This window comes from Chiloscyllium punctatum, chromosome 45, assembly GCF_047496795.1.
Source record: "Chiloscyllium punctatum isolate Juve2018m chromosome 45, sChiPun1.3, whole genome shotgun sequence".
Taxonomy (NCBI): Eukaryota; Metazoa; Chordata; class Chondrichthyes; order Orectolobiformes; family Hemiscylliidae; genus Chiloscyllium; species Chiloscyllium punctatum.
The window spans coordinates 46,163,844-46,188,335 of record NC_092783.1 but is presented as its reverse complement, the minus strand read 5'-3'; the positions used below and the strand labels follow the sequence as shown (position 1 = coordinate 46,188,335).

General features: G+C 39.4%; 2 protein-coding genes across 4 annotated transcripts; both read left to right on the top strand.

The window, feature by feature from the left end:
* The first annotated feature begins 211 nt into the window (after positions 1-211).
* Positions 212-9,386, top strand: LOC140467351 (vitamin K-dependent protein Z-like). Of its 3 annotated transcripts, none has more exons than XM_072563656.1 (4): positions 212-381; positions 4,020-4,121; positions 6,618-6,648; positions 9,096-9,386. In XM_072563656.1, the coding sequence occupies exons 2-4, from the start codon at positions 4,029-4,031 to the stop codon at positions 9,260-9,262; spliced, it is 291 nt and encodes a 96-aa protein (XP_072419757.1). In that variant the 5' UTR covers positions 212-381; positions 4,020-4,028; the 3' UTR covers positions 9,263-9,386. The 3 variants fall into 3 exon arrangements, with proteins under 3 accessions (XP_072419757.1, XP_072419755.1, XP_072419756.1); XM_072563654.1 differs by having other exon boundaries at positions 3,958-4,121; XM_072563655.1 differs by having other exon boundaries at positions 214-381; positions 3,969-4,121.
* A 4,050-nt stretch (positions 9,387-13,436) lies between these two features.
* Positions 13,437-24,053, top strand: LOC140467350 (coagulation factor X-like). The gene is made up of 4 exons (XM_072563653.1): positions 13,437-13,612; positions 15,634-15,773; positions 17,372-17,402; positions 23,612-24,053. The coding sequence occupies exons 1-4, from the start codon at positions 13,516-13,518 to the stop codon at positions 23,773-23,775; spliced, it is 432 nt and encodes a 143-aa protein (XP_072419754.1). The 5' UTR covers positions 13,437-13,515; the 3' UTR covers positions 23,776-24,053.
* The last annotated feature ends 439 nt before the right edge of the window (positions 24,054-24,492 follow it).

The following is a 24,492-nucleotide window of genomic DNA, read 5'->3' as shown; positions in this document are numbered from 1 at the left end:
ACATACTTTTAATTCTACTTTCATTACAATAACACAGGAGCAGGATTGCGTTGGGCAGTCATACTGACGTGGCTCGTTGACTTTCACCTGCCCACCCTCCCTCCCAGGCTGGCATCCAGTCACTCTGTCATCTCTTGCAGTAACCTTTCAAAATAATTGGTTATTTATTAAGTAAACACTCCAACAACATGATTAAAAACAGCCTGACTACACGGACAGTGAAATATCAGATCGAGTGAAGTGAAGTATTATCTTCTATAATACTGCACCTTGTCTTTCCTGTGATGATGAATTTCAGCAGGCATTTTGGAAATAATATGACAGTCATTTTGAGCTATGGGATAATATCATTGCTTCTCTTTGGCTGTCAGGCAAGTGACTGTAAGTATAAAATTGTTTCATGTTTTTAGATATAATTCCAAAATGCCTTTATTACTCTAAAATGTACTAATGAGTCGATCCATGGCTGAGAATAGCTGGTGATCTCATTAATTAAGGCTGATATAGTTAATGGTAGGGCATTGGGTGGTGTTGTAGAACAGAGGGACCTAGTAGGTAGGTATATAATTCTTTGGTTTTTGCATCACATGTAGACAGGGTGATTAAAAAGATGTTTGGCATGCTTGCCTTCATTGTTCAGTCCTTTGAGTATAGGCATTGGGAAGTCAATGTTGAGGACATTGATGAGGCCTCTTCTGGAATACTGTGTCCAGTTCTTGTTGTCGAGTTATAGGAAGGGTATTATTAAGATGGAGAGGGTTCATTAGAGATTTACCAGGATGTTGCCAGGTATGGAAAGCTTGAAATATAAACAAAGTTTGCATAGGCTCTGACGTTTTTTTCACTGGAGCATAGGAGGTTGAGAAGCAACTTTATAGAAGTTTATAAAATAATTAGGGGTGTAGACAAAGTCAAAGATAGTTGTCTTTTGCTGAGGAGTGGTAATTTCAAGGCGGGGCACGTTTTTAAGGTGATCCGAGAAAGATTTAAAGAAGACATGGGGGCAAATATTTTGTAAAGATGGTGATTCGTATGTGGAATGAACTTTCTGAGGAAGTGATGGATTGCAGTACAATTACAAAATTTAAACATTATTTGGATAAGTACATGAATAGGAAAGGTTTGGAGGGATATGGGCCAGGAACAGGCAGGTGGGATGAATTCGTTTGGGAATATGTTCAGACTGGTTGGACCAAAGGGTTGGTGTTTGTTCCATAAGACTGTATGACTCTATGAAACAGTTGTGACCAAGGAATGAGGTAACTTTGTTTTTAAAATTACATTTTTGTGTTGAGGCTAAGGGGTGAACTTACAGAAATTTATAAAATCATGATGGGCATGGATAGGGTAGATAGACAAGGTCTTTTCCCTGGGGTGGGTGAGTCCAGAACTAGAGGGCATAGGTTTAAGATAAGAGGGGAAAGATTTAAAAGGGTCTTAAAGGGTGATCTTTTCACGCAGAGTGTGCTGTGTGTATGGAATGAGCTGGCAGAGGAAGTGGTGGAGGCTGGTACAATTACAACATTTAAAAGGAATCTGGATGGGTAAATGAATACGAAGGATTTAGAGGGATCCAGGCCAAGTGCTGGCAAATAGGACTAGATTAATTTAGGATATCTGGTCGGCATGGATGAGTTAGACTGAAGGGTCTGTTTCCATGCTGTATATTTCTATGACTCTATATTAATGTTTTCCAAAGCATGTAACAATTCCTGACTTTATCTGGTGCTAGATTATTCATATTAATTTCCAATTAGGTAATTAAGCATTGGAAATAGCATTTTGGAATGTTTGTTAGAAATTCTAACCTTTCGATCCAGGCAAAAACCAGCAGTTAAAATGTTCTAGGTTACAAACCTGACAGAAAGCTGCCCAAATTTAGACTCAGAAATCTGAATGGGTGACTAGGCAGTCCAATTAAAGAAGCAGTCAATTTCATTCAGTCAATATCAATCCCCATTGATCCTTGGAGATTGAAGACCAATGAAGTCATCTGCTTTTCAAAGTGGGGTTTTCACTGACCTGAGTGGAAAATTTTGTTATGGCTTTTCTAACAGATGAAGTCAAGGGAGAAGATGATCATGGATCAGATGAGACCACCTTTATTTTCCTTATCAGGCTGGAAGGAGGGCAAGTGTTCATCTGGACTCAAGGAACATTGAGGCCTCTCCTTCCCCAAGCTCCCTCCTCCTTCCCTCTTATGAGATCCTCCCAGAAATCACCTTTCCAAACCTAGTTAAATGTCAACAGCCAACCAAAGACTACTTGCTGTTGTTTTGCAGGAATGGGTATGAGGTGGACTTGGCAGCATATAATTAAGTTAAAATTGCAAGGGCCTCTTTCTAGTTTCAGCACTTTTCTAACTTGGCCGACCACCCACTGACTAGAGACTCATCCAGAGTTAGAACCTGAGCCTGAATATATATATTGTAGGTATCAAGCTAACATCAATGTGATTACAACCCATCCAGAAAGCCAGCACTTTGTTTATTAAACAGAGAAATGCAACAAAATGAAAAGGCCATATTGCATGGTTAAAAAAAATTACCAGGTAGCACAAAATGAGATAACAGAACATGCATCTTAAATTTTGTAATTTTATATTAAAAAAAGACTATATTGTAATTATCAATCTCCCATATACCAGTAAATGGATTTACATTCTGTTTATTGGAACATCTGTTATAGGATTAGTCAGCAGAGAGATTTATTACAGAGGTTCACCAACTATTGTGAGAGCAAATCACTGCTGTGCTCCTTCACACAATATGCTGCAAGTTATACTGACAATGGCTACTGTTCACATGGCAATTTTTGAAAAGATTTGTAGCTCAGGTTGAGGTTCAGGTTGTAAGTTTGCTTGCTGAGCTTGAAGGTTTGTTTTCAGATGTTTCTTTATTATGTTTACATAATCGGTGAGCATCTGGTGAAGCGCTGGTGTTACGTCCCAATTTCTATTTATGTGTCTTGGTCTCTTAAGCTGGGTGATATCATTTCCAGTTCTTTTCTTTCATTTACCAACCCTGAGAAAAAGAACCGAAAATTGTATCACCCACCTTAAGAGACTAGGATATATAAATAGAAAGTGGGTTATACACCAGCGCTTCACTGTAGGCTCACTGATATGTTACCTAGCATGGTGATGAAACATCTGAAAACAAGCTTTCCAACTCAGTGAGAAAACTTACAACCTGAACTAGTCACATGTTCTGTATCCTGACTACTTGCTCATTAGCATATTTCCTCTTAAAGTGATATTATAACAGATTATGTTGGGTGTGAGCTGAAAATGTGTTGCTGGAAAAGTGCAGCAAGTCAGGCAGCATCCAAGGAGCAGGAGATTCGACGTTTCAGGCATGAGCCCTTCTTCAGGAGCCCTTCCTGAAGAAGGGCTCATGCCCGAAACGTCGATTCTCCTGCTCTTTGGATGCTGCCTGACCTGCTGCGCTTTTCCAGCAACACATTTTCAGCTCTGATCTCCAGCCTCTGCAGTCCTCACTTTCTCCTATGTTGGGTTTGAGTCTATTTGGCAGAATTGTGTCTTTTTTAAATTTGGAAATTATATCCATGGCTAAGCAGACATGAATATATCAATTATTACTAGCTTAGTTATTTTGTTGATTTCATTTTATGAGCCATAGTACTTTAGCAACAAAAGAATTTTGAAAGGAATTTCATAAAAATCATCCCTCAATATTGTGACAGATTCATAAGACAGCATTATCCTGGCGCATTTTAAGCCACAGCATCAGCAAATCCAGTGAACCTCCAGCTTAGAGTCTTAACTTTGATATACTTAATAGAAAATAACTTGTATTTATAAAGAACCTTTCATAATTTCTGGATATTGCAAAATGCTCACATCCAACAGGATTACAATGGTACAATATAACAATACGAAGTGATAGCCACACAGGCATCTGATTTATTATTACATTGCCATTCAATATTATTGAGTATTTTTACAGAAATCAGCAGCTGCACAATTCCTGTCTCAATTTTATCGTGCCATCAATCAGCAAACAGAAATGTTTAGGAAGTGGATGCTGAACAAAGAGTGTTGTGAAGAAATCTGTTCCAGGGAAGAGGCTCGAGAGATTTTTGAAGATGATGAGAAAACTGTAAGGATTCCACTTTAGCATTCATCTTAGCCTCTTGTCTTATGGTCATTCTCATTTTCTCCTTTTCATTCCTTCACTGATCATATAACTGGCATGATCTCCAGTTCTCAGAATAATGGCAGGCTGCAATACAAAACTTGCTGGTTACATTGGTCATTGCAGCGTTGGTAGTTTCCTCCTTCTTTGTTTCATCTGGGAAAGTCATTGAACTACTTACGTCATTGAACTGCCATATGGGAATTGGTAAAGGTAATATTGAATACCAAGAGGACTTCTTCTTACTGTGCTCTGGTCATTGGCTTATCTTCCTTCTCTCAGTACCATGTAGCAACTCTGCCCTTTACTTACTTGAGCCAATAGACTCTCCAGATATGAAACCTTGGTCACATTGTGCTCTTTTGCAGCACTCTTAGATTTATTTCTTTAGATCTCAGTTATTTATGTTATTGCTCACAATTATTAAAATCCCCTCAGAATCTAACCTACTGAAGTCATTTTCCTGAGACAAATGCCCAATAATAGTGTTGGGATACATCACCACATATGATAATGTTACAGGAAAATGTGTTCAATGGGCAAAGCCTGATGCACTATTAATCCTGATATGACATGGTTCTAACAAGAAAATATAGGCCTAAATATGTTTACCTTCTGAAAAGAGATATATTAAGTATGAGAATGAACTGAAAGTTTTTGCAAGGATAGTATTGACATATTTTTGTGAGAGACCAGATCAGTTTCATTCTGTACTGATGTAAAGGGTTTTTCTTTTCAAAAATCTGAGAGATCAACTTGGCTGCAAGCTTTACTCCAATTCTACTGGCTTTGCTTGAACTGAACCAGATATGAAGGGCTTTTGCCCGAAACGTCGATTTCGAAGCTTCTTGGATGCTGCCTGAACTGCTATGCTCTTCCAGCACCACTAATCCAGAATCTGGTTTCCAGCATCTGCAGTCATTGTTTTTACCAGATAAAACACAAGGTTTGGTGCTAGGTCCACTACTTTTTGTCATAAATATAAATGATTTGGATGTCAACATAGGAAATATAGTTAGTAAGTTTGCAGATGACATCAAAATTGGAGTTGTAAGTGGACTGTGAAGAAGGTTATCTCAGAGTACAATGGGATCTTGATCAGATGGGCCAATGGGCTGAGGAGTGGCAGATGGAGTTTAATGTAGATAGATGTGAGGTGCTGCATTTTGGAAAGGCAAATCAGGGCAGGACTTACACACTTAATAGCAAGGTCCTAGGGAGTAACTGAACAGAGTGACCTTGGAGTGCAGGTTCACAGATTCTTAAAAGTGGAGTTGCAGGTAGATAAAATGGTGAAGGTGGTGTTTGGCATGCTTCCCTTTATTGAGCGATGCATTAAGTATATGATTTGGGAGGCCATTTTGTGGCAGCACAGAATATTGTTTAAGACACTTTTGGAATACCCTGTCTGATTCTGGCCTCCCTCCTATTGGAAGGATATTGTGAAACTTGAAAGGGTTCAAAAAAGATTTAAAAGGATGTTGCCAGGTTTGGAGGGTTTGAGCTATAGGGAGAGGCTGAATAGGCTGTTCTCCCTGGAGCGATGGAGGCTGATGGGTGACCTCTTAGAGGTTTATAAAATCATGAGGGGCATGGATAGGATGAGTAGACAAGGTCTTTTCCCTGGGGTGGGGAGTCCAGAACTAGAGGGCATAGATTTAGGGTGACAGGGGAAAGACATAAAAGAGACCTAAGGGGCAACTTTTTCATGCGGGGAGGTAGTGCATGTGTGGAATGAGCTGCCAGAGAAAGTGGTGGAGGCTGATACAATTACAACATGTAAAAGGAGTCTGGTTGGTATATGAATAGGAAGGGGTTAGAGGGATATCATGTTCAGAAGGAAGAGTTACAAGTAGGAGGATGTGTAAGCAAAGAAACATCTTGACTGCAAAGATGTTGTCGTCTCTATTTTTCATCCAAATATAAGTTTTCCTGTCCATACGGCTAAGCAAGGAGTTCCTACCTCTGTAATTGTTTAACTGATTATTGTTGGATTGTAGGGATATAGGGATTGATGCTGTCATTGCAGTGCTATAAAGTGAGGAGCGATGCTCACTGTGTGTTTTTCTCACTATATCATCAATGATCTGCCCCTGATGTTCCACTGGTTTCATTCTAATGGACAGAAGGTGGTTGCAGTCTCTCTCTAAATTCTACCATGAATTTGTTATCACCAGATTGAAGAATCACTCTCTTTGGAATCCCACTTGCTAAACACTTGTGTCTTTCTATTGCCTCACCCTCCTTTTTAAATCATCTCTCCTTCTTAAAGTATTTCCCCTTCTTTGACTTGACATCAATTTTAAGTATCCTATGTTATATTCCATGAGCTGTTTATTGACTTATAGATAATTATATAAATGTACATTTTAAAATGTTTGTTGATACAACTGATTTGTTTTATTTGTGCTTTACATTTCTAATTCCTCTGGATTTAAAATCTCTCTCTTTCCTTTGTAGGAAATATTCTGGGACTATTACATTCATGGAAGTATGTATGATAGTCTTTGACTTGTTAACTTAATTGAAAAAAAATTATGGATGTGGATATGGAAAAGAAATTGTGTGTCCCCTCCTATTCAATGGATCTTTCCAGTCAACAGATATTGTTAATCAACCTGATTAGACATATTCTGATACAAGTCTAGGGCAGGTCTGGACTGGAACCTAACCTTGTAGCTCCAAGGTAGGAATTCTATGCTTAGCTATTTGGATAGGAATACTTGTATTTGGAGGGACAGCAGAGACAGCAACATAGAGTCAAAGAAATGTACAGCATGGAAACAGACCCTTTGGTCCAACCTGTACATGCCGACCAGATATCCCAACCCAATCTAGTCCCACCTCTGCCAGCACCTGGCCCATATCCCTCCAAACCCTTCCTATTCATATACCCATCCAAATGCCTCTTAAAAGTTGCGATTGTACCAGCCTCCACCACATCCTGCAGACTGTAGGGCTCCTTCAAGTGTGGCTACTTCCAACAGGCAGCCTGATTGTTGGAGGCATGTCGTGGGAAGCCTGCTTTAGTGCTAAAATTTTGTAACAGTGTGCTTTAACTGAAAATGATCATGAGGTGCATCTTAGTGTGTATTGGGTAAAGTACCCACTTTGCATTCTAGGGAACAGATTGGGAGTGGACAGGAAGGCAATGAGTTGGCTGCCCAGCATATTTTACATGCCACTCCCCATATGCAAGTGCACCGAAAACACACCCAGCAGGGAGCTGTATAGTCCACCTCAATGTTAACAAGTCTATTAACATAGATAATTAAATTAAGAAATCAAATAAAAAGGCTTAGTTTTAGGTTTCAAATAAGACCTAAAAGTCTATATTTCAGCCTGCAAGTGAGTTGGTGCAGGGGAAGGTAATGTTATGAGGTCATGGATTGAGAACAATGCATGTCCTCACTGTTTTGCAGATGATAGGGCTCCTTTAAGTGTGACCCCACTTCAAACAGGCAGCCTGACTGTTGGAGGCATGTCATAAGAAGCCTGCTTCAGTACTGAAGGTTTATAATAGCATGCTTTAAGGGGAAGAGATTATGGGGTACATTTTGGTCCCATGGTAGTCAATGGAGTGGGTGTGGATCCAATGATGTGGAGAATTGGAAAGCCACATTATGATTGGAATATGCGATTATGGACTAACTGGGTTAACTTCAGTTAAGGGGAAAACTCTTCTCATGGACTCGCTTGTCTTCTTTTTGGCTGCTCGAAAAAAATCATCCGCCTGTAGTTAAAAATGGAATGATTGTTAAAATGACGCCCTGCAGCCTCATGATATATTTCTGTGAGTTGATGGTCTGCCCATCCCTCTACATGCCATCATTAAAAATAAAAATGGACAGAATAATTCATTGTTCCAGATAATTTCTATTTAATCTCTGACTCAATCAGAACCCATTCATTTGCAACTGTTAATATTCAACTCAAATCGTGTGCCAATCTTTACAAATAATAAATCATGTTTTTGAGTAAGAAGGCCTCACATTCAATGATGAACATTTCTAATTAGACTATTTATTTAATTGTCATTCATGCTGTAGGCCCTTTTTGTTTGCTACTAACTCAGCGGGAATATAGAGCACTAAATCATTATTCTGCACTTCAAACATTGAGAGTACCTCAAAATGTTGGAGTTTCTTTTAACATTGTAGACCTGGAAGGTATTATCTTAGTTATTCCTGAACACTGCTGTAGGTGCTGAACACTGCTGAAGTCATTTATAATTCTGCTGTAAATGACATATATGCAGTAGATTTTTTTTAGTGCAGATCCATGGAACAGCAATCTGAAAGTGCTCAGAGCTTCATCATGGAGTTAAACTGCCATGAATGAATTCTCTTTCCCAGAATATATGGCTGAAAATGACTACCTGGTTTAACTGTTTAAAATAAGTCCATAAATCAGAAATATTTTTGAGATGTCTGCTATTAGACAATATATGCACGCATTCAGACTTAAAACATTGAAACGGTGCTGAGAACACGATGCACTGAATATGAGTACGTGGTATGGTACAGTAACATGGGCAATTTATGCTTTCTTCCCAGTGCCAGTTGACACTGGTCTGTAAAGCATCATCATAATGAAAATAATGTGATATTGAGTATGAACTTTTATTGTATTAGCTTTGGATACTATAGTTTAGGAAGGTAGTCTTTTGACACATTTGTTCTTCAAAGCGTTTGGATTAACAAGAAACATAGGGACAGTGTCTAATACATTAACAGTAATGAGATACAAGTCCTATGCTGTATTGTTGTCATTTTGGGTAGGGATTAGAAATTTTATTTTCAATATCTGCATGCACTGGTTTATTTATACATCTGCTTATGTTACATCACCATGAAATCTTCACACAACTGTAAATAAATGCTAAAGACAATTTTAATGACAATTCTGAGTAACAGGATGTTCTGATTATATTTTCAGAGAATCCAAAACTAGTAACCATTCTGAATAATGCAACAGAAATTCTGAAAGACCAAATGGAAATTAATGAACTTAGAAAGGAGCTCACTGGAAAGAAGCAAGAAATCCGTGACTTAGAAGATCAACTCTTAACAAAGTTAGAAAGTTGTGTTGATGGTGAATTATAGGAAGGGCATTTTCTTTTCCCTGTTATATTCTTTTAAGGCTGAATCAATCTATTAAGGCAATGTTAAATTTGTAAAAAGCTTTATAATCAATAAAATTGAGGTATGAATGATAAATATAGTAAAAGGAATATATTTGGGCCTGTTTCATTTGTCTTTTTGGAAGCTATATCCTCAAATGTTGGTGCAGTTTGAATATAATATTTCATTGATAAACTGTTAGAAGATTCTATATTGTTGGATTTACAAAGAAATTCAATCAGTAAATTAGGTTTTCCTCACATTTCTATTTCAAGAGTTCCAGTTTAAATGTAATATAAATAATTAATTATTTGTGTTTTATCTTGAAACATACTGCTGAACTCTGAATATATTACATTTCTGACTCAGTTTGAATAGAAATGGATTTGTCCAAAGATTTCATGAACAAAATATTTGTTCAGAACATACTTCAAGTATGAATGTACCAATTAACAAGTGTCAATTCTCAAAAGCTCTGTAATTATCAAATAAGCAATATTATATAGTACACATTACAATTACATTGATTCAAATCAGTTACCATGCTTATTCCTCTATTAATGTGTCAGCCTTGTCTCAGTGGATAGTACCATCACCTCTGCGTCAGGCAGCACTTTGTTGAAGAACTAAGACAGAGTTTCAAGGATATAATCTAGGCTGACATTTGTAGGATAATGGGTAAGTCTCATTATTGCTAATGAACAGTATATGTCATTAATGATGCTGACATTGAGACACACTTGATACGAGGCTAGAGCCTAAAATGCTGTACAAAATCTCTCACCTTCCCACTTGTGTATTTGGTGTAACCAGTAAATAAAATATTGATATTCAACAGTATGAGGACACATGTGTCACTCTCTTCTCCCTCAATCTTCATCAATCCAATTATTTGGCCCAAGAAGATGGAATTCCAGGGTAAAAAGCCAGAATTACATTATGACACAGAGACTAATAGATTATGCAAAAGCTGTACGCTCTCTACATCCAGTCACACTCACTATCCAGCAGGTGTTCCTGTACAGTTTACAAACTCAACATTAAGATAGTCTGAGTTGTCAACCAGACACCCATATCATCTCTTTATCCAACTTTGGTAAGATCTCACAACAGCACTGCAGTGCTGTACTGAGGGAAAGATATGCTCAGAATTCAGAGCAAGCCACATGAACCCCTTTCCCAAATTGATTCTTCCATTTTATCTTAAATTATAGACATGTAACTACAACATCTCACCATATACAAATTTCTGCCAATGTTCTGCTGGATTAAAGGCAAAAAAGAGACACATATTCAGTGGAAAGAACATTCTGTTTCACAAACTCCGAGGTGATATTAGAAATGATATACACACTATGTCCATTCAAAGCATACTGTCTGGGTGCATAACAGTCTGATACAGCAACTGCTCTGCCCAACACTGCAAGAAACAAAAGAAGGTTGTGTGCACAGCCCAGACCATCACTGAAGCCAACTTCTCATCCATGGACTCTATCTACATGACTCATTGCCACGGAAAGGCTGCCAACATCATCAAAGACCTATCCCATCCCGCTAATGCTCTCCTACAAACCCTCTGTCAGACAGAAGATACAGAAGCTCAAAAACGTGCACCAATAGGTTAAAGAACAGCTTTTCCCCTGTCATTATGAGACTTCAAATAATGCTGATCTTGTTAATGTTGATCTTGTCTAGCACATGTCCTGTGCAATGTAAACTCTATCCAAGATTTGTTTTCACCCTATGATCTGTGTGTCCTTGCTTGCTATGATCTGCTTGTACTGCTCATAAACAAAGCTTTTCACTGTACTTAGATACACATGACAATAAGTCAAATTAATCATCCTGGATCTTCTTGGAAGAGTTTAATTCCAGATGTTGGTTATACATGAGTAGAAAATGGGACTGCTGTGGCAATTTACCAGGATTGATTATTTTCCTGCTGTCTTCAAATTGCCAATCTGTAGTAATTGGGACTGGGTTGACCTTGTTAAGTGCAAATATGCAATAATGAGTAGAATGGGTTCTTTTTTGATGATATATTTTATTGAGATCTGTCTCTTGATTAAATTTAAACAGTATAAAACATAGGTACTAAGTTAGCCTGGAACAGTTTTTTAGAGCAAGAACATGGGGCTATTTTCTGAGTTTGTATATTGTTAAGGAGCAAAAATGGCCTTCTGTAGAGTGATGTGGGAGATCAGGGAGAGTTTCTATTTTACTGATGATAATGCCTGCAGTAAATGTGTCTGGTTGCAAATCCTATCATATCACATGGATCAGTAGGAACAGCAGTTGGAGGCAATAAGAAATTTACAGGAGCTAGGGGATGTGATCAATTGCATTTATAGGAAGGGAGAAAAACCGCAGATACAGTCAGGAAGATGGGCTACCTTCAGGAAAGGTAGGAGCAGGAGGCAGGTAGTGCAGGAGTCTCCTGTGGCTACCCCATCTCAAACAAGTATGCTGTTTTGGAAAATATGGGGGATGATGGACTCTCAGGGGAATGTAGCATGAACAGCTAAGTTTCTAATACCGAGAATGGCTCCATTATAATGAAGGCTATATGTCAGGTTCCAAGCAATTGATTGTGATAGTGGACTCTCTAGTCAGAGACAAAGATAGTCATTTCTGCAGCTGGCCGTGAGATATCAGAATGGTGTGTTGCCTCCCTGGTGACAGGATCAAGGATATCTCGGAGAGGGTGCAGAATGTTCTCAAATGGGAAAGGGACCAGCAGGAAGTTGTTGTACACATTGGAACTAACGACATAGAAAAGGAAAAGGATGAGATTCTGAAGGGAGAATGTAGACAGTTTGGCAGGAATTTAAAAAGGAAGGTCCTCAAGATTAATAATATCTGGATTACTCCGGTGCTACGAGCGAGTGAGAATAGGAATAGGAGGATAGAGCAGATGAATGCATGACTGAGAAACTGGTGTGGGGAGAAGGATTCACATTTTTGGATCATTGCAATCTCTTCTGGGGTAGAAGTGACCTGCGCAAGAAGGATGGATTGCACTTGAATTGGAAGAGGACTAATATACCGGCAGGGAGATTTGTAGGAGCTTCTCGGGAGGATTTAAACTAGTAAGGTGGGGGTGGGGGTGAAATTTAAAAGGGACCTAAGGGGCAACTGTTTCACACAAAGGGCGGTGCATGTGTGGAATGAACGACCAGAAGAGGTGGTGGAGGCTGGTACAATTACAACATTTAAAAGGCATCTGGATGGGTATATGAATAGAAAATGTTTAGAGGGATATGGGCCAAGTGCTGGCAAGTAGGATTAGATTAGGTTAGGATATCTGGTCGGCATGGATGAGTTGGACTGAAGGGTCTATTTCCGGGCTGTGCATCTCTATGTCAAACTACGAGGTATGTGATAGAGTTTGTTATCCTGGGCCAGTCAGGGAAGCCTTGGCTGATCAACATAACCAAAAGATTTGCAAACCCTCAGTTGAGGGCTGACTCTGAGCTGGTTGGCTACAGCCAGTGCACTATGCACTAGTAAAAAAGGGTGACTTGCCTCTGTACAGTTATGTCACAATGCCAATGCGAGGGCTGTACTGCCTCATTACAAGGAGAGATCTGTGTTACGGCTAAAAGGAGAACCAGAGGGTACCTCCTTTTGCAGCTGCCCCACAGGGAAGGCAGAAATGTTTTTCTATGCTGGGCCTAGTCAAGCAGGCCCAAGCAAGTCCCTCCAGTTGTGGCACCCCATGAAATTGGTGTTTTTCCTTTGGGCCATGAACAGCCCATTTCCAGTGGATTCTCGTGGAAGCTTTGGGTGTGCTACCTCTTTGCAGTTAGTGGCTTCTCCGTGCACAGGGCTGTTGGGGGGATGTGGTTGGAGAGGGCACCATTTTGCCACTGGCAAGGTGGCAGGCAGCAAAGCCAGTGAAAATTGAACCTTGGATTGTTTTAATTAGGTGCCTGCCTTCAGTTGTTAGACAGCCATGTACTTTTTATTCCACTATCATTACAATAACACAGGGGCAGATTTATGTTGGGCGGTCATACTGATGTGGCTCCTTGAGCTTCATCTGCCCACCCTCCCTCCCAGTCTGGCACCCAATCGCTCCATTATCTCTTGCAGTAACCTTTCAAAATAATTGGTTATTTATTAAGTAAAACACTTAACAATGTGAAAAAAAAGCCTGGGGACACAAACGGTGAAACATTAGACCGAAAGAGATATAACTTTCTTGCATAACACTGCATGTTGTCTTTCCTGTGATGAAGAATTTGAGCAGGCATTTTGGAAATAATATGACAGTCATTTTGAGATGTGGGATATTATTATTGATTCTCTTTGACTGTCAGGCAAGTAAGTGTAAGTATCACCTTTTTTCATGAAAATTCTCTGACCAATCTGTTTCTCATGTTTTTACGCACTATTCCAGAATGCCTTTATTACCCCAAATGTGCTAATGAGTCAATGCCTGGCTGAGAATTGCTCGTGATCTCATTAATTTGCTGCCACTTTGACACCTGAACTAACTATGCATTACCGGGGCAATTAACAAACCTTTGGTCTTCATTCTGAACTGTGAACTGTCTGTGCCTCCTTCTCTGTGCATCATCTCCTGAGACATAGTTGTGATCAAGGAATGGGATAATTTTTAAAAAATTATCTTTTTGTACATTAATGCTTTACAAAGTATATAACTATTCCTAACTTTATGCTAGAATATTCATATTCATTTCTAGTTAGGTAATTAGGCAATTAGAAAATGCATTTTGGAATGTTCAGTAGATATTTTAAACCTATGATCCAGGCAAAAACCAGCAGTTAAAATGCTCTAGGTTACGAACGACCTAAAGCTGCCCGGATTTAGCCTCAGAAATCTGAATGGATGACCCGGCAGCCCACTTAGAGCAGCAGTGAATTTCATTCAATCAATATCAAACCCTGTTCATCCATGGAGATTATAGGTGAATGTACTCATCCACTTCTCAATGTGGGTTTTCCACAGACCTGAGAGGAAAATGTTGTTGTGGCTTTTCTGATAGATGAAGTCAACGGAGAAGAGGATCATTGATCAGATGAGATCATCTTTATTTTCCTTTATTTTCTATATTTCCTTTATGAGGCTGGAAGGTGAGCAAACGTTCCTCTGGGCTTAAGGGAAGTTGAGGCCTGTCCTATCCCATGCTCCCTTCTTCTTCTGAGGAAGGCTCACTGGGCCTGAAATGTCATCCCTGATTTCCTTGCACAGATTCTGCCACACCCGTTGTGTTTTTATAGGAATTTCTGTTTTTGCTCACTACTCTTCCCAGAAATTACCCTTTCCAAACCTACATAATGTCAACTGCCAAACATAGGCTACCTGCTATTGTTCTGAGGGAACAGGTATGAGCTGTATGTGGCAACATATAATTGAGTTAAAATTACATGGGCCTCTTTTCATTTACAGCAGATTTTTAATTTGGCTGACCACCCAGCGACTAGAAACCAACCCAAAGTTAGAAGTTGGGCCTGAATATGTATGTTGTAGGTATCAGGCTGACATCAACGTGACTACAACCCATACAGAAAGCCATCTAAAGTAAAAGGCCATAATGCATGTCATTATGCATGAGATAAAAGATCACAGAACGTGCATCTGAAATTTTGTTACAAGGCTTGTGTTAAAAAAAACAGACTACGTTGTGGTTTGTGTTTACTCGCACAAACATAGCAATCTCCCCATGCCCGTATATAGATATAAATTCTGTTTACTGGAAGATCTGTTACAGGATTAGTCAGCAGACAGATTTATTACAGAAGTTCACCAACTATTGTTAGAGCAAATCACCACTATGCTCATTCACACAATGTGCTGCAAGTTATATTGACATTGGCTGCTAGTCACATGTTCTATATCCTAACTACTTGTTCATTAGCATGTTCGCTTTTAAAGTGATATCATAACAGATTATGTTGGGTGTGAGTCTATTTGACAGGATTGTGTCTTTCTTAAATTTTGAAAATGTCTCCATGGCTAAGCAAACATGAATAACTAAATTACTACTGGTTTACTTATTTTGTTCCTTTATGAACCAGAGTATTTTAGCATCAAAAGAATTTTGAAAGGAACTTCAACAAAATCATTCCTCAATATTTTGACAGATTCCAATGACAGTGTTATATCCTGGGAGATTTTAAACCAAGGTATTAGCAAACCCAGTGAAACTCCAGCTCCAGCTTGACATACTTCATACAAAATTTGCATCTATAAGCATCCTTCAGAATTTCTGGATATTGCAAAATGGTCCAATCTAACAGGATTAAAATTGGATAATATACCAATACAATGTTTTATATACATCGGCACCAGATTTATTATTACATTACTATTCAATATTATTGAGTGTTTTTACAGAAATCAGCTGCTGCACAGTTCTTGTCTCGAATTAGGGGGATTTTTAAAGGGAATCTGGAAGGAGAGTGCTGTGAAAAAACCTGTTCCAAAGAAGAGGTCCGGGAGATTTTTGAAGATAACCAGCGAACTGTAAGGACTCCACTTTAACCTTCATTTTTGCCTCTTGTCCCATGTTCATTTTTTCATTTTCATTCTTTCTCTGATCACATATCTGTAAAGATATGAGATACTCAGGATAAAGGCTAGCTGCAAGATGAAATTTGCTAGTTACATTGGTTATTGTAACCCTGGTAGTCACCTCTTACTTTTGTTGGCTTGGAAAGGTTAGTTTACTCACTGAGATGCCAAAGGAGTTTTGGTAGAGGTGATATTGAGTGCTAAGGGAAATTCTTTTTACTGTGCGATGGTAATTACTTTGGGTTATCTTCCCTCCATCCTTTAGTGAAAAGCATTTCCGGATACAAAACCTTGGCAGTGTTATGGTCTTTTGCAGCACTCTTAGATCTACTTCTTTAGATTTCAGTTATTTATATTATTGCACACAGTTGTTAAAATCCCTTCTGCCTTTAGTCTGTTGAAGCTGTTTTCCTCAGGCAAACACCCAACAATTGTGTTGGGAATTATCCTCATATATGATAATTTTGCAAGAAAATCTTATATAGAATCCTAACAGTGTGGAAACAGTCCCTTCGGCCTAACAAGTCCACACCGACCATCCGAAGAGTTAACCCAGCCAGACCTATTCCCCATTTACTCTAGACTAATGCACCTAACCTATACATCCCTGAACACTATGAGCAATTTAGCACGGCCAATCCACCTAACTTGCACATCTTTGGACTGTGGGAGGAAACCAAAGCACTGGGAGGAAACCCATGCAGACACAGGGAGAATGTGCAAACTCCACACAGTTGCCCGAGGCTGGAATCGAACCTTGGTTCCTAGCGCTGTGAGGCAGCAGTGCTAACCATTGAGCCACCATGCAACCCCATAGCCCACCTAATCTAGTCCCATTTGTCAGCAGTTGGCCCGTATCCCTCTAAATGGGTTCAATGGGTAAAGCCAAACACAACATTAATCCCGACTGCATATGGTTCTAATAAGAAAATTTAGGCCTAAATGTGTTTATCTCCTGGCCAAAGAAATAACAAGAATGGCATTGACCTGAAACTTTGTACCAGGAATGCACTCATTTCAGATGGAAGAGTTATCCTGCAGTAAGGTATGTAAGCAAGGAAGATAAATTGATTGTTTAAGTAGTTATTGTTGGATTGTGCACTCTATAGAGGGGTTGATTCTGTCATTCAGTTGCAAAGTGAGAAGCTACGCTCACTGTGTGTCTTTCTCACTATATCAACAATGCACTGCCTTTGACATTCCATTGGTTTAAATCTAATGGAAAGAAGATGGCTGCAGTGTCCCTATAAGTTCTACTGTGTTCCTGTTCACCTTAGACTGAAGAATCACTGCTGTTGGAATTTCCTCCTGTGACACAAACACTTGTGTCTTTCCATTGTCTCAACTTCCTTTTTCTATCATCTCTTCTTAAGACGTTTTCTGTCCTTTGACTTGACTTCAATGTTGAGTATCCCATGTGATATTCTTTGTGCTGTTAGATAATTATATAAATAGACATTGTTAACATGTTTTTTGGTGCAAATTATTTGTTTTATTTGTGATGTACATTTCTAATTCCCCTGGATTTAAAATCTCTCTTTTCTTTGCAGGAAATATTCTGGTACCATTACGTTCTCAAGAGTATGTATGATAGTCTTTGATTTGTTAATTTAACAGAAAAAACATGGATGTGGATATGCTAGAGAAATTGTGTGTCTCCCTCCCATTCAATGGGCCTTGATATCCTATAGATATTTTTAATCAACCTCTTTAGATATGTTATGACACATTTTAGGACACTTTGGGATTTGAACCTAACCTTTTAGTCCACAGGTAGAGACTCCCTGCTTAGCCGTATGGACAGGAAAATTTTTAGGAACAACAGAGACAGCAACATAGATTCATAGATTATAGAGTCATAGAGATGTATGGCATGGATACAGACCCTTCGGTCCAACATGACCATGCCAATGAGATAACCTAACCTAATCTAGTCCCATTTGCCAGCACTTGGCCCATATCCCTCTAAACCCTTCCTATTCATATATCCATCCAGATGCCTTTTAATTCTGTAATTCTGTTTTCACCTCTGGGTGAAAATATTGCCTCTTAGGTCCCTTTTATATCTTTCCCTCTCACCCAATGCCCTCTAGTTCTGGAGTCCCCCACCCCAGGGAAAAGACCTTCTCTATTTATCCTATCCATGCTCCTCATGATTTTCTTTGCAGTCAAGAAATTTCCAGTGACTGTTCCCCCGCAAGAAGAAAAGTCCAAAACTGTTGACTTTTATAAAACCTGCATTCTAACATTAACACACTGCAGGTGGCCTAAACAAAATGACAGTCAAGATTCCATCCCTCAGGGGTAGAAAGCTCATCCTCAAGAGTTGCAGGCCAATCTGATTGACCGGCAGCTCTGTCAGATCAAGTAGTGCCAGAACTCAGTAATGGGACTGCAGACATAGAACATAGAACAATACAGCACAGTACATGCCCTTCAGTCCTCAATATTGTGCCAGCCTTTTATCCTACTCTAAGATCAAACTAACCTACATACCCTTCATTGCACTATCTTCCATGTGCCTATCCAAGAGTCACTTAAATGTCCCTAATGTATTTGACTCTACTGCTGCTGGCAATGAATTCCACGCACCACCACTCTCTATATAAAGAACCTAGCTCTGACGTCTCCTTTAAACCTTCCTCCAATTACCTTAAAATTATGCACCATCATGATAGACATTTCCCTCCATGGGAAAAAATCTCTGGCTATCCACTCTATCTATGCCTCACAACATCTTGTATACCTCTATCAAGTCACCTCTTATCCTTCACCACTCTGGTGAGAAAAGCTATGCCCTCCAGGCCAGGTAGCATCCTGCTTAATCTCCTCTGCACTTTCTCGAAGTCCTCCATATCTTTCCTATAATGAGGTGACCAGAACTGAACACAATATTCCAAGTGTGGTCTAACCAGCGCTCTATAGCGCTGCCGCATAACCTTTCGGCTCTTAAATTCAATCCCCCTGCTAATGAAAACCAACACACTATACACCCTATCAAGTTGGGTGGCAACTTTGAGGGATCTATGGACATGGACCCCAAGATCCGTCTGTTCCTTCATATTGCTAGGAATCCAGCCTTTAACTCTGTCTTCTACATTAAAATTTGACCTTCCAAAGTGAATCACTTCACACTTTTCCAGATTAAACTCCATCCTCCACTTATCAGTCCAGTTCTGCATAGTCAATGTCTCATTGCAACTCCCAGCAGCCCTCCACACTATCCACAACTCCACCAACCTTTGTGCCTTCAGCAAACTTACTAACCTACCCTTCCACTTCCTCATCCAAGTCATTTATGAAAATCACAAAGAGCAAGGGTCCTGGGGGAGACAATTTCAGGAAGATCATTGACATTATTCAGAAGGACTTTTAGGATAAGATGAATAGTCCACCCTAGAAGGGTGTTGGGAGTGGGCATGTTTTGGATGTAAGCCAAGGAGGTAAAATCGTGGGTCTATGATCTTTCAGAGGGCTGTTCCAATTGCACACAAGGGTTCCAAATGATATGTCCCTTTTCTTTCATTGTTAAAAAATTCACAAAAATAGAAGTTTCTAGAAAATTTCAGTGGGTCTGGCAGTATCTGTGAAGAAAAATCAAAGGTAATTTTTTTAGGTCCGATGACCCTTCCTCAGAACTGGTCTCGAAACATTAACCCTGATTTCTCTTCACAGATGCTGCCAGACCTCCTGAGTTTTGCCAGCAACTTCTGTTTTGTTCCTGGTTTCAGCGTCCACAGTCCTTTTGGTTTTTGTTTAAAAGGGTGCCTATCAATTCCCCAGAGTATTATGGAAGTGAAAGCTGATTAAGGTCTTTATGCTGACAACCACTGGCCACTTAAGACCTGCATTAGGCTGAAGGTTGAAAGTGTAGTTGGTAAAACACCCACCCTGCATTTGAGGGAGCAGGTTGGGAGTGGACAGGAAAGCAAATACCCAACATTATTTACATGCCCCTCCCTATATGCAAGTGCACCCAAAACACACCCAGCAGGGAGCTGTAAAATCAACTCCTATATTAACAACAAGTCTATTTACATAGACGATTAAACTAAGAAGGTTTTATTTTGAGAAAAAAATGAAGGCTTAGTCTTGGGTTTCAAATGAAATCTCAAAGCCTGTGTTGTAGCCTGCAAGTGAGTTTGGTGCAGATGAAGGTAATGTTGTGAGGTCACGGACTGAGAACAAGAGATTTCCTCAATGTTCTGCAGACTGTAGGGCTCATTTAAATGGGCCTCACCTCAAACAGGCAGCCAGATTGTTGAAGACATGTCATAGAAAGTTTGCCAAATGTTTGTAACAGTGAATCTTTGGCGAGAGAGATAGTATGGTGCATTTTGGTCCCAAGGTAGTCTATAGAGTGGGTGTGGGTCTGACGGTGTAGAGAATTGGGCAGCCACATAGTGATTGGAATACGCCATTGTGGATTAATTGGGTTAACTTCAGTTAAGGGGAAAGCACTTCTCGTGGTCTTACTTGCTTCATTTTAGGCTGCCAGGAAAATTCATTTGTGTGTAATTAAAAATTAGATGACTGTCAAAATGAAGCCATGCAGCCTCATTGAAACATTAAAATAATCAATCGGCTTCCTGCAACTGGGTAGTCCACCCCTCAACTTGCCGCCATTAAAAATAACAATGGACAGATTAGTTCATGGTTCAGATAATATCTATTTAATCTCTGACACAATCAGAACCCGATCATTTGTAATTATTAAGATTCAACCTAAACAGTTTGCCAACCTTAACAAATAATAAAATCATGTTGCTGTGTAAGAAGGGCCCACCTTCAATGATGAACATTTCTAATTAGACTATTTATTCAATTGTCATCCATGCAGTAGGTCCTTTTTGTTTGTTGCTAACTCAGTGGGAATATAGAGCATTAAGTCATTATTCTGCATTTTCAATATTCAGAGTACCTTAATCTGTTGGAGGTTTTTTTAATATTATAGAATATGAAGGTATTATCTTACCTACTCCTTAACACTGCTGTAGGCAGAAACAAAGTGCATCAGCCAATTATAATTCTGATATAAATGGCATACCTGCACAGTATTTGTTTTTAGTGCAGATCCATGGAACAACAATCTGAAAGTGCTCAGAACTTCTTAGTAAGTGCACCATGGAATTAAAATTGTCATAAACTGTCTCAGACTATATGACTATGAAAGCTGAAAATTGCTAACTGGTTTTATCATTTACAATGAGCATATAAATCAGAAATATTTTTGAGATGTGGATATGAGATGTTTGCAGTTAGACAATATATGCACACAGTTGAGAGTGTGGTGCTGAAAAAGCACAGCAGGTCAGGCAGCATCTGAGCAGCAGGAGGATCGACATTTCGGGCATAAGCCCTTTATCATCATCTCCTGCTCCTCGGATGTTGCCCAACCTGCTGTGCTTTTCCATCACCACACTCTCAACTCTGATCTCCAGGTTCTGCAGTCCTCATTTTCACCTAATATATGCAGACACTCAGACTTAAAACATTGAAACAGTGCTGAGAACATGGTGCACCGAGCATGGGATTGTGGTATGATATAGTGTATGGGCAATTCATGCTTCCTTCCCAATGCCAGTTTACACTAGTATGTGAATTATCCTTTTTATTTCAAAAATATACTTTATTCATAAAAATATCTTTATACACATACATAGTCACTAAAGCAGTTTGGTTCTGTACAGTGTATCATATGAAGATACAAACAAATATTGGAGTTTGACTCCATCCAACAAATAAACCAAAGGCATTTCTTACTTCTGTAAGATTAAATTTGAGGCATCAGGAGCTTCTAATAACTGAATGGACTCCTATTTAACATCAACAGAAAGATCTCAGATGTTGGTCTTTCTGTACTGTGCCTTGACAGCAGATGCCCTAAGCTTTAGTGCATCCCTCATCATGTTCACTTAGACCTTAGAATGTGCCAGTCTGCAACACTCAGTCAAGGTCAACGTTTTGCTCTGGCAGACCAATAAGTTTCAGTTAGACTGCGCGTCTTTCACCGAGTTGATGATCCTCAAGGCACAGTTGGTATTTTTCCTCGGTGTGTGTCCTGGGGAACAGACCGTGGAGCACAGAGTCCTGCACCACATTGCTGCTTGAGATGAACCTTGACAAAAACACTGCATCTCTCTCCAGATTTCCATTACGAAGGCACATTCCAGCAGAGAATGTGTGAGAGTCCCTATCCCACCACAGCCGCTTCGAGGGCAGACCAACCAGACTTAAAAGAAGGATCTCACGGATAGTCCCCTTCTCACCACCAGCCAAGCGATATCTTGGTGTTTGTTGGAAAGTTCTGATGATGAGGCACTCTGCCAAATAACTCTGTCAGTCTGCACAGCGAACCACATGACAGGACACACCCTCTCCTTTTCCTTCAGGAGCTGAAGGACACTATGTGCTGACCACTTCCTGAGGACCTGTAGGCAAAGGTGTTTTTCTTTGCAAATTTCTCAACAAAGGACAGGTGACAGGACGGTCCAACTCTTGAAGCATTCTGCAGCAACAAGGCCAGTCACATCCTTTGCAACTCTGGGGTCAGGTAGAACCTCAGTATGTAGTGAAACTTGACATTTTTGTACTGAGATTCTATGCACAGCTTGATACTGCCACACACAAAGGTGGCCATCAGGATGAGGGTGGTGTTGTGTACATTCAATCCCCCCTTATTCAGAGCTTTGTACATGTTGCCTCTGTAGACACAGTCCATTTTAGGTTAGCAGATGATTGGGCCAGACTTGCAATACATACAACATTTGAGAAAATGCCTCATACCTGATGACCAGTTTTTTACCCAAAATAGAGAGGGTGTGGTGCTCCCAAAAGTACAATTTCTACCTCACGTTGGCAATGCGCTCCTCCTAAAACTTTGCACATACCAAGGCCACTCTGAACTATATTCCCAACCATACCTTTCAGGTAGTCTTTCCTGTTGGTGAAGGGGATAAAGAATCAATCGGCCCAGTTCCCAAAGAACATGACTTCGCTCTTGCCTCAATGTATCTTTGCTCCAAAAGCCAGTTCAAACTGGTCACAGATGTTTATGAGTCTGCGCACTGACAGCGGATCTGAGCAGAAAACAGTGACAAGAGAGGCTTTCACCTGAAGGTGTCCGCTGTCTGGAAGAGTCGCCCCTCTCAGATTCATTAAGACTACACTAATCATGTTGGTATACAACAGTTGGATCCAAATGCAGATTCCCTCCCCGAAGTCCATTTTGGACAGTGGATCCCACATGTAGGTGTGTAAAATCTTGTCAAAGGCCTCCTCCCAGTCCTGGCTGATGAGGCAGCAATCCAACACCTCCCCCTCACATCCCCTCCCCCCACCCACCCCCACCCTACATGTATGCGATCGTATCCCTGAGAAGCACGTGACTGTCAGAGATCATCCTTTCTGGTACAATCTTTGAATTATCATTACAGTGAGAACAATGTTAAATTGCAGTTTGAGCTTTTGGAGTAATGGCTTTGCATATCATAGTTTAGAAAAGTGGTCTTTTGACTCGTATGGTCTTTAAAACATTTTGAAATAACAAGAAACATAGAGACAGCTTCTAATACACAATGGCAATGAGATACAATCCCTAGGCTGCATTGTTGTCATTTTGGATATGAGTTTGTACAATTTTAATTTCAGTATCTGCATACTTGGTTTTTTTCTACATCTGCTTATGTTACATCACAACTAAATTTTCATGTGATTGTCAATTTGTGCTAATGATAAGTTTATACTAATTTGTCTTTGGTCTGAGTAACATGAAGTTCTGATTATTTCAGAGAATTCAAATCTAAAAAACATTCTGGATAATGCAGCGAAAACTCTTGAAGAGCAAATGAAAATCAATGAACTTAGAAAGGAGCTCACTAGAAAGAAACAAGAAATCAACAATTTAAAAGAAGAACTTTTGGGAAAGTTAGAAAGTTGTATCGATGGTAAATAATAGGAAAGACATTTTAATTTACTTGTTATATTCTGCTAAGGCTGAATCAAACTGTGAAGTTTATGTTAAATTTGTAATGTTAAATTTCTTGATCAATAATGCTGATGTATGAATGATAAATGACATAAACTGAATGTAGTTTGGGCCTGTTTCATTTGTCTTTTAGGAGCTGTGCCTTCAGGTATTATTGTAGTTTGAATCTAAAATTTTACGTATGAAATATCAAAAGATGCTGTGTTGATAAATTTCTAATAAATAAGCTTCTAGTCACACTTTTACTTGAGAGTTCCAGTTTGAATGCAATATAAACAAATCATTTTTTTGTGTTTTATCTTAACATGTAATACTGACCTCTGAATATTTGATATTTTTCTGAATCAATTTGATTAGAAATGGGATTTGTCCAAATACTTTATGAAAAGAACATTTTAGGTGTTCAGAACCTTCTTCAAATATAAATATTGCCAAAAGCTCAAAAGCTCCATAATTAACGATAGGCAACATTATGTAATATACATTATTATTTAAAAACTGATTCAAATCGGTTGCCAAGTTTATTCCTCCATTATGTGTCAGCCTGATCTCAGTGATAGTATCATCACCTCTGAGTCAAGAGGTTGTATGTTGAAGAACTATCACAAAGTCTTGAGGATGTAGTCTCGGCTGACACTTGGAGGATGATGGGTAAGTCTCATTTTTGCTAATGAGCAGCATATG